At 39.9% G+C, this 14,465-nt stretch overlaps 1 protein-coding gene across 1 annotated transcript; it reads left to right on the plus strand.

The window, feature by feature from the left end:
* Positions 1–6,033, plus strand: si:dkey-29p10.4 (E3 ubiquitin/ISG15 ligase TRIM25). The gene is made up of 7 exons (XM_059335769.1): positions 1–359; positions 2,113–3,134; positions 3,218–3,313; positions 3,924–4,172; positions 4,273–4,295; positions 4,698–4,852; positions 5,008–6,033. Exons 1-7 carry the CDS (start codon positions 116–118, stop codon positions 5,550–5,552), a joined length of 2,334 nt encoding a protein of 777 aa, XP_059191752.1. The 5' UTR covers positions 1–115; the 3' UTR covers positions 5,553–6,033.
* The last annotated feature ends 8,432 nt before the right edge of the window (positions 6,034–14,465 follow it).

Consider the following 14,465-nt stretch of genomic DNA (forward strand, 5'->3'; position numbering starts at 1 on the left):
GGGACTGTATCTTTAACATGAACTACCGGGAGGGGCAGCGGGATTCAAACGCGTAAGCCCCGCCTCTGATGCTTCACATCGCGGAAACAGAAACTAAACATCAGGGCAAAACAAAATGGGAGCAGCTTTGGACACTCCAACGTGTTGTCCTCTGTGCAACGAGCTGACCCGGGAGCCCGTCACCCTAAAGTGTAACCACCGCTTCTGCCAGCGGTGTATCGGAGACTTGTGGAGCGTTGCCCCGAACGGGCCGTACCACTGTCCGGAGTTCAGGTGTAAAACAGTGTACCAGACTCTGCCGTTTGATAACAAACGGTCCCCGACCAACAGCCGTTGGACTCAGCCACGCAGCACCGCAGGTACTGTTAAAACTGGTAAAACTATGGCAACGCTTGGTTTGTTAAAAATAACAGTTTATGGAAATGGCGAAAATTTGACTGGTGGCTAAAGCTAACGCTAGCTAACTTTAATGTTAATGCTAACGTTAGTTGTCTTACAATCATTTTAAAGTCGCATTAACGCAAGACACCGCATGGATAATGTTAAATGACGTTAATTGACGTTGTGAAACTGGTATACCTCCGTTTAACAGGCGAGTTAATGCTACGCTTTAATGTATTATTTAAGGTGGTTGCTAACGCTAGCTAAATTATCCCGTAGCTACCATAGACTGAATGTGGTACAGTCTATGGTAGCTACTTGAGTCACTGTAGTACATGTTGAAAGACTTGATTTCCTTGCCGGAAAACGCCTGTTATACGAAAAAAAAGTAAGCAAAATCACTTATTGAAATGCATAAACCCCTGTGCAATTGTATGGTAGTAAGCAAAGTTACGGTTAATGTTTGTTTACAGTGTCGGCGAAAGAGGTTGAATATCATTTTGAGGCCAAAGTGTGTGATTTTCTTAAGCAAATAATCATTGAGAGTAAAGGTCGAACTTCATACTTATTTTGTCATGCAGTTTACCTGTGTTTAGCATAGACGTGTATACTACCCTACAAAGTCTAACTGCAGTAACTACGCAAAGGGTAAAACGTTATAGGTAGATAAGTGTTATGACACTTATTTCTACATGTGTTGATTTTTATGCTAAAAAAATCATGATGATTTATTTAACCTTTGAACCCAAAAACGTAGTTACTACTCTGGTTTTGCATTGCTGTAAAAGGTTCTAATAGTAATGCAATTCTATTCAAAGATTTGTGTATTTTATACTTATTATAAAGTAATGTTATATTCTAGTCTTTATATTATGTGATCTCACTTTTTTAATTAATTACTATCTAGATAATAATGTCCCTATCAAACTTATAATTTCCATTATTATTATCTGCACCATTCAACACAATGAAGAAATACAAGGCTACACTGTATCACAGTATCATTACTCTGAAATAAAGCAAAATCGAAATCTAAGACGTTTGTCACGAGATAAAACAGACGTCATGGTATACATTTTTAGTTATAACTCAATTTCGACCAAAAATGTAGTTACTGCAGTTAGGCTTTGTTTGGCACGTTTCCACTTTCTACAGCATGTTTAATCGTTTAACCCATGACTGATGCAATAGGAATTCCAGCAGAGACTTTAAAATGACAATTGCACTGAAGTTAAACCACAATTTTAAGGATGCACAAATCTGATAGCCAAGATAAGTACCCGTGTTGATACTGTTGTAGTGGATCAGATATAAGCTATGTCATAACCAAACCAGAGTAAATGCATTTCCAGTCATCACATCAATAAATGCATATTGTAGAGACTGTATTTTGTAGACTGCGAGGACGGCTGCTCTACCACCTGAAATTAAATTTGTTGAAGTGTTTTACTCTACCAGTTACATGTCAGTTAGTTATGGTCGGCTGCTGACTCAGTGATAGCTTTCCCAAGTGAGATTACAAGGGAACGTCATAACTCACACAAGTTTAATCAAGCCAGACAGTCTGTTTAAATTGCCTAAAGTGGAACTGTTTAATGGGCAGTAAAAGTTGAGCATAGTTTTCCTGGCAAGAAGACAACTTGCAGGTGTTTTTGTGAAATATTGCTGTAAACATGCTAAATCAACCTTCCCTCTGACAAGTTTTGCTTTGTTTGTATTATACTTTTAAAGGCACATCCAATAATGGGGACCAAAATATAATTGACTCCGTACTGGGGAGGCCCTCAATCACCAGCCGACTTCTTGGGAAGAGAAAAGCCAGCACACCTGTATCAGAGCAACCTGATACAAAGCGATCAACTGTGGAGTCTTCCCGTGTGCGTTTTAATGTCACAGAAACTCCCATAACTTCCTTCTCAAATATACAGGGGAAGTCTCCCCGTGAGCGAACAGAGACTACCACCACTTCCTTCTCAGATAAACCTGGGCAGTCGACTAGTGTCGAGACATCCGAAACAGAAGTGCACCCAGAATCTACACAGTCTGAGCGTAGTGATGGCCCATCCTCCAGTTACAACTCTGACAGTGAGACGGTACCTGCAAGTGATGCAGCACAAGACATCTCAATCCAGCAGAACCAGCATAAATCGGAAGAAGTCATCTCACGTGATGACTCTGACGCATCCAATGAAGTAGATATATGTGATGCGCCTACTATTGCCACCCCCATGAAAGATACACAAATGACAGGAATCCATGCATCACCAGCAAAACCTGCCACACCTGCCAAGTCTGATACTTTTCCTGGAGTCTCAACTCCAAGTAAAGGTAATACTCCTGTACACCATGTCAGCAAGTCTCCCCTGACCTCCCCCAAACATCCTGCTGATTCTCGGGGATTCACAAGTCCTATCTGCCTCTTCCCGGGGTCACAGAGCAAAAAAGCCAGCCCTGTGCCCTGCCATTATTGCCCTAAAACTAGGTTTCAGTCTGCTGTGAAGACCTGTCTGGTGTGCGGTGCTTCCATGTGTTCAGAACACCTGCGTCCCCACCTGGACTCACCTGTCTTCCAGAATCACACCCTGGTTCCACCAATGGAGGATTTTTCTCCCTGGAGGTGCCAGGAGCACCAGGAGATGAACCGCATCTACTGTCGGCAGTGTGGGGTGTGTGTGTGCACCGTGTGTAGAGTCATAGGCTCGCACCGGGACCACTTCTGCATCAGCATCAGGGAGGCAGAGACGGAGCTCAGAGTAAGTGGCGACTTTACAGCACCACACATATACTGCAGATACACAGCAACTGTATTTTTTATAATCTGTGTATTTTCCCCCAGGGTAACCTAAAGGATGAAATCAAGCAACTGCAAGAGACTGAACAGGAAGTTAAGAACAAACTGACAGAATTCACACAAAAGAAAGAGACTTTCAAAGTAAGAGCGTTATCACTATAGTTCTCACTAAATCATGCATGAATGTATTTAGATTGCACAAGTTTTTTTCTCTTACTCTGACTCAAAGTGATGTAAAGGTTTTAATGAATGTGAGAAATTACGGTTTTGTTGGAGAGATTGATCATAGAACTAATCATCTAAAATAATCTGTATTGTGCAGATATCAGACATTATATTGGACTTGGAAGACTTGTCCTCCTTTTACGATTAATCCTTTAATTAGAGAAGAGTTAATTTTGCTTAAAAAAGAGAATGGTTCATTTATCAATAGCTGTCATTAAGGTTTGATGTACTGTGATCTCCAGCTTGAATTGTCTTTGAGTTGATGATATGCATACATATGTAGGTAAAAACACAATCCAGATTTTTAAAAGTCAGATTAATAAAATGCATTAGCAGTATTGAACTGTTTAAACTTAGTTTGAAGTTCATATTGCTTGAAAAATTATCTTAAATTCAGATTTTCACATTTCTTTTCTGTTTGTTGCACAGTAGACCGATAATTAGACATCAGAGTCCTCTTACTTTCGTCTTGTAAGTATCAAGAGTATGGCATTACATGTTGTTGATTTAAAATATGTCTGTCCAGGTGGTTCTCAGTGAGGCTCGAGCTGGGGTGCAGCAGCAGTATGGAGCCATCAGAGAGGCCCTGGAGCAGGAGGAGCAATCAGCTCTTCAGTGTGTGACAAAGGAGGAGAAGAGGGTTCTGGGGGGACTAGAGGAGAAACTCAGCCACCTCCAGAGCTCCCTGCAATCCATCCAGACAGGCCTCCATACCCTGGAGGGGCTGGCTGATGCCAAGGGAGACAAACTTATTCAGGATCAGGTCTTCATAATGGTGTGTGAGATGTTTTTATTTTGTTGGTAAAATAGAAGATCATCTGTTGACTTATGAACACTAACAAAAGGAAATGTCTTTTTCTTCTTTCACATGACAGGAATACAGCAAGGTAGCCCAACTGTAAGTGATTTCCTCTCAACTTTTGCCTACTTGCATGTAAATACATGTTTCTTGAACATGTCAAAGCGAACTAATATGCAACCAACAAAGCATAGTTTCAACTAGGCAGGCTGTATGAAAATCTGTAAAGTTTTGGTTCATTTGTATTATAAAGAAAGATTTTCTCACTTAACTCCAGTGGGGGGACGCCATGCAGAGGAAAGTGTCAAGGTTCTGAGACCTCCATCACTGCCTCCAGTCCCAATATTTGTTTGATGAAATTTATTTTTTTGTGCCGACAACAGCAATACTGTTATCACCATGCATGTGATCTGAATGCCATGTACAGCCCCTTTAATGAGTAACAACGTTTAATAGTCTTAAATATTTATTCTCCCCACCCCATCTGCTTTTCTTCTCCAGTGCTGGTAACATGGGCAGCTGTATGAACCAGTTTGAGCCTCCAGAGGAAGTGGATCGGGCCCGGCTGAAATGTCTGCAGATGTGGACTGAGAAACGTCTAGACACAGTCGTCCTCACTGTGCCAGGCCATCACAGAGACCTCTACAGACTGCTCTGTGAGACAAACACCCGTTTACTTTTCGCTCACTGATGAATCACAGCTAATTAAACCAAAGGACTAAAAGCATCCTGTAGACCCAAAGGTGTCATATTCAATTAGCCTTAATCTTCCTCATCTAAATTCTTCCTTTATTTCCTTTCCTGTGTACAGATGGTACCATCCCCTTCCTGGATGTAGATACAGCCCATCCCAAGCTGCAGCTGTCAGATAACAACAGGAGCGTGACTTACAGCGATGCCCAGCAGGCCTACACAGAGCACGAGGCTCGCTTCAGCTCCTTCCCACAGGTCCTGGCCTCCAGTTCCCTGGAGCGTGGTCGCTGGTACTGGGAGGTGAATGTGTCTGTGGATGAGGGTCGCTGGAAGGTCGGGCTGAGCGAGGGTCAGATAGAGAGAAAAGGCCAAAAGGACAACTCTCGTCTGGGCTTCAACTCGTACTCCTGGTGCCTGGCCTGTGACAAAAAGAAGGTGGAAGCTCTGCATAACAAGGTGGCAGTTTCTGTCGATGCAGAAGGGCTCCAGAGGGTAGGAGTTTTCCTCGACTTTGATGGGGGTATTTTATCATTCTTCAATGTTACACCAGGGGGCAGTCTAGCTTTAATGCATTCCTACAAGCACAGCTTTACCGACCCTCTGTATCCAGCCTTGTCTGTGTCTAAAACACACCTGGCCATCTGTGATCTGTTTCAGTCATAAACCATGAGTTACTGGAGTTGAACATTTATAGAATATGTGAAAGCGCTGTGCCTTTTTTATATGTGAAAACCATTTAGAACTGTAAAATTCTCGGGGATTTATAGTCATGCACTGTGTCAAACTTTTGCAGAAATCCTCAAATATGAATTTATATACATTTATATCATGATAGTACTGGAATTGTACCACACCAGAAATGCTATTCATTATACATACAGCATTCCAAACAGCATATTCTTTCTTACAGGATTTTGATTTTAATACACTTTTGATTTAAGATTTTCCAATGAACAAATGAGCAAGTTTTTTTTGTGTTTTCTTTTACATCGGAGACAGGTAATGGGAGCAGATAGATTGAAAAAGGTTGATTTGGTTTGATAATGTTTCCATTTTTAATATATTTTTAAAAAAGTTCTTTCATTTGAAGTTCTTTTATGGTTCGTCTTTTTACAGCAATAAAATGTCAGTTTCAAAAGCAAAGCAAAAAGTGCCTCATGTCTCGTCTTTCTACCTCCTATTTGCGTTTGAAATGGAAACACAGGTGTGTGAGTGGGTGGTGTGTTTTCTCCCCCAAACAGGTGACAGTTGGAGTGCTAACTTTGAACTCTCACTGCCCCCACAGCATGTTAGCTTTACTGACAACAAACACAGTCTTTGGCACGAACTCCTTACAGCCAAGCAGATCGCTGCAATTGTTAAATTGTTCTCTTCCTTGCAAACTCTGAGGCTCATTTATTCTGACTCTGGATCTGTGGTTGACGTCATTGAGAGGGATCAAAGTGGTGTTTACATAAACTCCTTCTGGATGATTGGGAGAGCACCAGCATGCCAGAGGTTCAGGAACAGGCGGGCCATGGATCAAGGTTGATCCAAACTTGCTGGCTAATTGAGAGTTTAAAATCCTCAGGATCTACGGTAGGACTGAAAAGGACTGGATGAAAGAGAGCTCAGGCGGATACAGCTTTGTAAAGAGCAAAGTCCAATAAACACCTGTGATCATGTTTTCATAGTTTAATATCTCATTACACCAAAATGTCTGCTTTCTCTTCTGACAGACTTTTTTTTGGCATAGTTTCCGACACTTGAGAGTTGAATCCACGCAGGTGCACCAGTCAACCAGGGCACCAATTTCACACTTGCAGCCACATGATCCGAAGGTAGTCAAAAGATTCTCTGTGGCTTTGCTTTTTTTGCCTCTTCCCCAGCTGGCATATGAAGGCAGAATTCAAGATGTCTGAGAGGGAGAGAGGAGGGGGCAGTCAGGATAATTAAATTCTCCTCTCCCTGTCTGTCCAATGGTCTCTCAACCAGACTCTTACAAGCTTTTCCAGACTACCATTAAATTAGATGAGCTAAAGGCGTACATCATGTTGGCACTGAACAATGTGTCACATAGTTATTAAGGAATCAAATGTACATGGTGGTTTTGAGGGCTCTAGACCGCTACATTGGCTACTAATGGCGCATCACTAAATCAAGGGACAGGGTCTTCATTAGTGATCCCAAGAGTCTCCCATATCCTAAAGATAACCTCCTTAGTGTCTACTTGTCAAAATGTCCTCACACGGTAGGAGTAGTAGGATACCTACTTCCGACCGCTGTGGTGAAATGCACTTAGGCATTTGTGTCTCAGAGGGATATGGAAAGAATCCGATCCTAAATTAGCATGTCATCAGCATGGCGGTGTAGAGTGATAAATTGCTCAGAGGCCTTGTCTTGCAGCTGAAAGGTCTTTGAGAATTACAGTGACAGTAAGCTTCTAGGAAAATAATGATTTGCAGTAATACATTGTTCCTTTCCACTAGTGCTCTCAAAGCAAATAAACAAATCAAGTACAAGTTTCGAAACAAAAGCATTTGCTTTTGGAATCAATTAAAAAAGGAATTTAGAGACCTTTCCAACTTTTGAGACTAGTCTTTTATTAATCTAAATGCCTTTCTCTTTTAGTCATACTGAATTGTACAGTAAATGAGTCAAAGTGGGAGTCATTTGCAGCACTCGCCTTTAGATTGCATGCATTTACCTCTCACCGTTGTCAGAATGGAAAATGAAATGGCATAAAATTACCGAGGTCAGACAGAAAGCCTTCCACTCAAACTGTGTTCTTATACCCACAAAATGTCACTCTTCTGAAGCTCTAGCTTTTTGAGTGGCCATTGACCTTATATTAGATTGCTCAGAGGTTAAGCAATTTCAAGTTCAGACTTTGATATACTGCCATTTGATGAAGGCCTCCTGAACATTAAAGTCTCTTTTTTTTGTCTCTTGTGAAAGTGATTGGGGCTGCAGGGCACAGATTGCGTTTGCTCCTGGGCTTGGAACAGGAGCAGTTCAATCTGCATTCTTCCATGGGAAAAGCTGCCCTGAGTCAGCCATTACCTGCTGGGTCAAAGTCAGTCAAAGCCACTGGTCTGAGACACTCAGCATGTATAATAGTCCACCAACAAGATGTAATCAGCCTTCATAGCCCCAGTTGTGCCTCCTGTATTATTGCCTTTACCTTTGAGTCACAGACCGTTGAAAATGATCAACCAACAAACTATTTAATAAGCTGTACATTTTGCCAACTAATTTCTAGAGCCCGACCGACCATGGGATTTTTGAGGTCAATGCCAATACTGGTTTTAAATCGGGAAAATTCATCGATGACACCCAGAGAGCTACTTTCTCAAACATAAAACTTCATTACATAATATTTAAACATTGTTATACATTTTTATACATTATACGTTTGACATTATTAGACAGTTCTATGATAACTGAGAAAAATAAAGAATAAATAGTTAAATTAACATCATTACTGTTCAGATTAAGTCAATTGCTGACAATTTAAAAAAAAAAAAAAAACATTTTTAAAGCTAACACCATTTCTAAATCATGCCAAGAAACATTTTCTGCATTATATATTTATTAAAAAAACAAGTTTTCATAACAGCACATATTGGACAGCATACACTGACACTGATATTATTATTATTATTAATAATAATAATAATAATAATGATATCTGTTGGGCTCTGCTCATTTCCCAAATGTACACATTAACACATTATTGTATGAAAATGTGAAATAATGGGGGGAAACCCCGCCAATTCATACCAATATAACGTTAAAATTTTAAGTTTGTATGTAAATGGAGTGGACTTATATAGCACTTTTATCCAAAGCACTTTACACTACACACTACGCTCATTCACACATTCACCTTCCGATCAGTATGTGACTGTTCTACAAACTGAGCCACAGCCGCCCCTATTTTATTTATGTCTGCCATCTTTGTTCTGATTCAGAAAAGGTTGGAAAATAGGTTATAATAATGAAAATAATAAAAGAATGAATCATGCAGTGGACAGGATTGATTTTTTACTTTTTTTAAATCCAAATTGTTACAAGTAATTTTGAAGATTCTGAAAATACCCTCTGAGCAACATCAAGGGTTGTTAAATGATGTTCTGGGTTTTTAAAAGCTTGCTGGTGAATATCTGATGCTCAGCTAAGTGACTGGAATATAATGATAATACATGAGTGACACAAACTGGGGCTATTGTGCTTATACAGGAAGAGATTACAGTTAATTACCACAAATACTTGATAATTCTTGACAACGGTTCAATTCAAGCATTCACTTGCATTTAAATCATTTCAACTGCTCCCACAACATACTTGTTGTTGAATAGAGCCTGGGACCTGAGCGATGAAGTAATTGGATATATGCTAATTAGGGCTTGTGCTCATTAGAAGGCATATACTCATTAGCAGTATGACAGGACAACATCTTCCTCCAGAGAGGGCAGAAATCAGCACGCAGTCCACTTTACCAGCAACAGGCAGCAGAGATGTTACTGCTCATGCATGACAAACATGTTTTGTGCCACCATCGTCTTTGAAATACACATTAGTTGCCAGCCTTTTTTTTATTTTTTTAAATGTATTGGTACTTAAGTCCTTAACTGTACATGTGGGACTACTCTACAAACCCCTGTTAAATGACAATTGGATATCTATTAGTTTCCGAGCAGCTAACAAGCTGTTCCATCTTAATTTTATCCACCCAAAACTAATACACTGTTAAAGAATGAGGCAGTCAGTGTGATAAAGCTGCTGCTTATTACTTTATTTTTAAATTATTAAAAACACTTAAAAAGAGCCATTATCTTGTAATTGGGGTGACATTTTCCTTCAAAAAAAGAACCAAAGTTTGATTTCAGCAATGTAGTTTATCTCTCAAGCCTACAGATGGAGAGTAATTAAAAGATAAAATAAAATGAAGTTGGTGAAACATCACTTTAATTTTTACCATAGCGGTATCATAGCCCCCCAAACATCTGAAACACTTTTCTTTGGACTGTAGCCATAGCCCCAATTAATTGTTTGCAAGCTTTGAACAACCAAAAGGTTACCCAGAACTGGTTGGATCGGCTGGGTGATACCTCCAAAATCTGCTATCCCATATAAGTAATTTAATGTCCCAACAATGATGAATATAACAATATTGCATGATGTTTAGTAATTCAATAAATAAAAGTAGGTGAAAAGTAGGTGTCCTTATACTTAAATGTAGTCCCTCATTCAAGTATCAGGACATAAAACTAGAAAACAATTTGAATTGGGGCCAAAATCTTCTATCCCCATACGATCACAATAAAGCACTTTTTGGGCAATATAGTAAAAAAAAAAATGTTTATAATAACCTATTTTAAAGACTATTTATGCTCCGTGTTAGCAATAAAGTGCCTCTATGGTTCGCTTCAGGAAGAAAAGTGTCATCAAAATGAAGTAAATACTGCTGTTGACAAAGTTCAGCTACTGTTTTTTTAACATCAGTATAGAAACGATATAACAGATAGACATTTTTACATTGTTTTGACAATATATATTGTCATATTACCCAGCTCTTATTTGGATATACTAAGCTAATAACCACATCATATGAGACAATGCCAAAATAAATCATAAGTGGGTCTTCAGCTAATATGCAGCTATCACATAATGGAGATACTGAGGATGGATTTGAATAATTTAAACTATTAATTTGTATCTACAGTTGCAATGTGTCTTTTTAATGATGCAGCAGAGATTGCTCTGTGAACACACTATAAGATATCTACTATCAGCATACTGCCTATGCAAGCAGTACCAGGGGGTTGGCACATATCCACACACACACAACACACACTTGTCATGCCTTGTGGCCACATCCTCTGTTGGCATGGCAACAGTTGGTGAGCTCAGGTGAGCGGGGAGTCTCACATGTCTCACCCGGTCACCTGCCAGGCTTGGCAAGGTCCATGGAAATCTGAGACTGAAGAAGTGACGGGCCTATTGTTGAGTGACATGCCTATTCTTTTCCTTCACCTTTCCCCAGGCACATCCATTTACTCCAGACTGCTCCACAAAAAAACAAACGCCTCGTGACTTTCTGTCTCTGTATCCGTCTGTCAGCCAGCGCTGAATTGATAAAATCCAATTAGATAAAAATCTCACATCTGTCAGTGAAACTGCTCAGTCATGTCAGATTAAAGTTTAGTGTGGAAATGTGTCATTTCTAAGTGTATGAAGAAGCATCCTGATTGCATTAAAACACTTGAATGGCATGCAATTATATCTTTGCCTATTTGTGTCTAATTATATGTTATTTAGCAGCATTGCCCTTAGACTTTACATTTCAACACATTATGATCAGGATGAAACAGCAGCAGCATCTATTTCTATCCATTAGCTGTATGGTGCCCGTCTGTCTCCACCTCCTCCTCCATCCCACATACTGTACCCCACTGTACTGTATTCACTGTTCATGGACTTTGAGTGCCCACAGTGGGGTGCGAAGCAAAACACATTGCACAACTGTTCTCTATCCAATCCAATCCACTTTATTTATATAGCACATTTATAACAAACAGGGTTTTCAAAGTGCTGCACAAAAACACAATAAGTAAATAACACAATAAAAGCACAATAAAAAAAGATAAGTACAAGAAGTACAACAATAAAACACTAAAATACAATATGACAAAAAATAATAAAATAAAAATAAATAAAATCCACTGCCCGCACAAAATAAAATATGTATGTATACACATAAAAACATAAAATCATAAAAAACATAAAATTAGCAATCTACGTGGTGTTAAAAGCCAACGAGAAGAGGTGGGTTTTAAGAAGAGATTTAAAATGAGACAGTGAGGAGGCCTGTCAGCGGCAATTCCTTCCAAAGTTTTGGAGCTGCAATGGTAAACGCTCGTTCCCCTCTGAGCTTCAGCCTAGCTCTCAGCACTCTCAGGAGCAGCTGGTCAGCTGACCTGAGAGACCGGCGGGTAGAGTAGGGGTGTAGCAGCTCAGAGAAGTAAGGTGGGGCAAAGCCATTCAAAGCTTTAAAAGCAAATAAAATAATTTTAAAATGAATCCTATAATGAACGGGCAGCCAGTGCAGCGAAGCTAAAATGGGTGAAATGTGCTCATGCTTTCTTGTGCCAGTTAAAAGACGTGCAGACGCACAGAAGTGTGACCAAAGACCACAACTTCAGTCTTATTTTAATTAAAACTTAAAACATTTGAAGTAGGGCTGCACGATAAATCGTTAAAAAATCGCGATCTCGATTCGCACATACACGTGATCTAATTTCTACACATGTCGATTCTGAAGCATTTTATACCTGGAGCTGCATCAGAAAAAAATGCTCCTAATTATCTCCCGGATTTTTTCAAGCGCCCCCAAACGCAGCACTGCTGCTGCCTCCTCCCTCAACCAATGGTAAAGCATCTTTACGTTGACACGTGATTCAGTGGAGGACGCCCACCTGCAGTTGAGCGTTTTGGAAAGAGTGAGCTAAAGCGGAGGAAAATAATGGGTATTCATTAACCCTCATTACCCGCCGGTAATGAGGGTTGAATGGATGCCGAAGAAAACCAAAGCTGTAGTGGCGAGAGTCACCCACCGCCCCGAACCGACCTCGTGCCCAAAAAAGGTTCACATTCAGCGGTGTGGAAGTATTTCGGATTTCAGCCAGACGATGACAAACAGTGTGAGGTGCATTGTAGCGTGTGTTTTGCCCTCATTGCGGCGCCGCAAGGCAACACTACAAATCTCTACAATCACCTTAAACGTCACCACAAAGTACAGCATGATGAAGCCGTACAAGGCAAGAAACAAACACAGACGTCAATAACCGGAACCTTGTACAATGCGACGGCATACCCACCAAACTCCAGTAGACATAAGGAGATCACAGCAGCTATCACATATCACCTAGCCAAAGATATGGCGCCAATAAACACTGTACAACATACACTCTACGTTCTAAGGAAATCAGACTGTTTGATGTGCATATGATGATAGGGGGAAGTTGTTATCACCTGCATGTCTCAATTTTTATTTTTTATTTTTGTTAAAGTAATTTATCTTCCAATGATTTAACTACTAATATGCCCTTGCCAAAGCACTGTTTTTTTGTTTTGTCAAAGTTCATCAGTGCAACAAACATTTTGTGAAAGAAAATCGTGCCAGAGAATCGTGATCTCAATTCTAAGCAGAAAAATCGTGATTCACGTTTTGTGCAGCCCTAATCTGAAGACATCCAAGCTTTAATATCCTCTAAGCACCTTAGGAGTGGGCCAACAGAGAAAGGTTTTTTGAGGGGGGACATAGATTTGGCTGTCATCAGCATAACAGTGACAAGAAATTCCATGTTTTCTGAGAATGGAGCCAAGTGGGAGTAGATAGAGGGAGAATAGAAGAGGGCCAAGCACAGAGCCCTGCGGGACCTCACATGAGAGAGGAGCAGTGGAGGACACAGAGTCACCGAGGCTGACACAGAAAGTCCAATGTGACAGGTAGGACCTGACCATTGTAGTGCTGTGCCACGAATGCCCACCCACTCCAAACAAGCCAACAGGATTTCATGGTCCACTGTATCAAATGCTGCAGTCAAATCTATGGCCATAACTACAAAAACATACAACTTGTCAGAGTTTTCTTTAGCAAAGAGCATTTTTCCATCTCATTCTGTACAAATTCAACCCCATTTTCAAAGTTTTTCTTCTTCTGAACAATAATAGATAACCATTTCAAAAGCAATCTACAGTTGACCCACATAACATACATCATTACACTTAAATATATATTGCACCCAACAGATTCCTGCTCTTTCAGAACAAATATAAAACAATGGCTTCAACAAAAATACCTTTCTTGTCTCATTTAACCTTCTTGTGCTAAAAAAAAAATCCAAACTACAACTTTCCTAAATCTTCCCCTCTCTTTCACAAAAACACCCCCTGAATTCCTAAAATTCAAGTCTAATATTTGGTTCAAAAACAACTAGATATATGGCAGATATTAGAAACATTTGGTATAATTTAAGTAAACAACCAACAATGTTCAGACCCAGAGACATATCTAATTTTAGTCAAGGACGTGCTCTGTGTCATGTCAGCAGTGTGGATGTCTGCCAGAAACTGTCATAAACTGACTTTTTATGCTGTTTTAGGCCACATTTTAACAATACACTTTTTAGACCATGATTGTTTTTAACCAGATGAAGGATTTAAGTCACCAGATATCAAATTATCAGATATTTAACGTGAAACTGCTTAAATCAGTGTTTTTTAAAAGCTTAAATCACCAGCTCCGTTTGTTTTGGTGAGGAAGAGTCCTCTGTAGATAATTCTGATCTCTCCCTGGATAAAAACTGGATAAAACATCTCCCTCTGGGACAATAAAGTCGAAAGTCTAGTCATGAACCCTGAAGGAGTCCTATCTGGGAGACACTGACTGTATGCTCTGGCTTTTTTATTGTGGACTTCCAAAATTACATATTGCACGTTTAAAGGAAGAGACCGGATCTGTAAATCACATGACTGATCAATGAACTCTATAGTTAAACCAGAAACAATCTCTGTGAAGGAAGACAATAT

The sequence above is a fragment of the Centropristis striata genome, chromosome 6, assembly GCF_030273125.1.
Source record: "Centropristis striata isolate RG_2023a ecotype Rhode Island chromosome 6, C.striata_1.0, whole genome shotgun sequence".
In the NCBI taxonomy this organism is placed as follows: domain Eukaryota; kingdom Metazoa; phylum Chordata; class Actinopteri; order Perciformes; family Serranidae; genus Centropristis; species Centropristis striata.

Excerpts from the sequence above, each read along its gene's own strand:
- si:dkey-29p10.4 (XM_059335769.1), top strand. The coding sequence starts at position 116 with ATGGGAGCAGCTTTGGACACTCCAACGTGTTGTCCTCTGTGCAACGAG. Across the intron at positions 3,135-3,217 it reads AGGCAGAGACGGAGCTCAGA|GGTAACCTAAAGGATGAAAT; the intron begins GTAAGTGGCGAC and ends ATTTTCCCCCAG. Across the intron at positions 4,173-4,272 it reads AGGATCAGGTCTTCATAATG|GAATACAGCAAGGTAGCCCA; the intron begins GTGTGTGAGATG and ends TTCACATGACAG.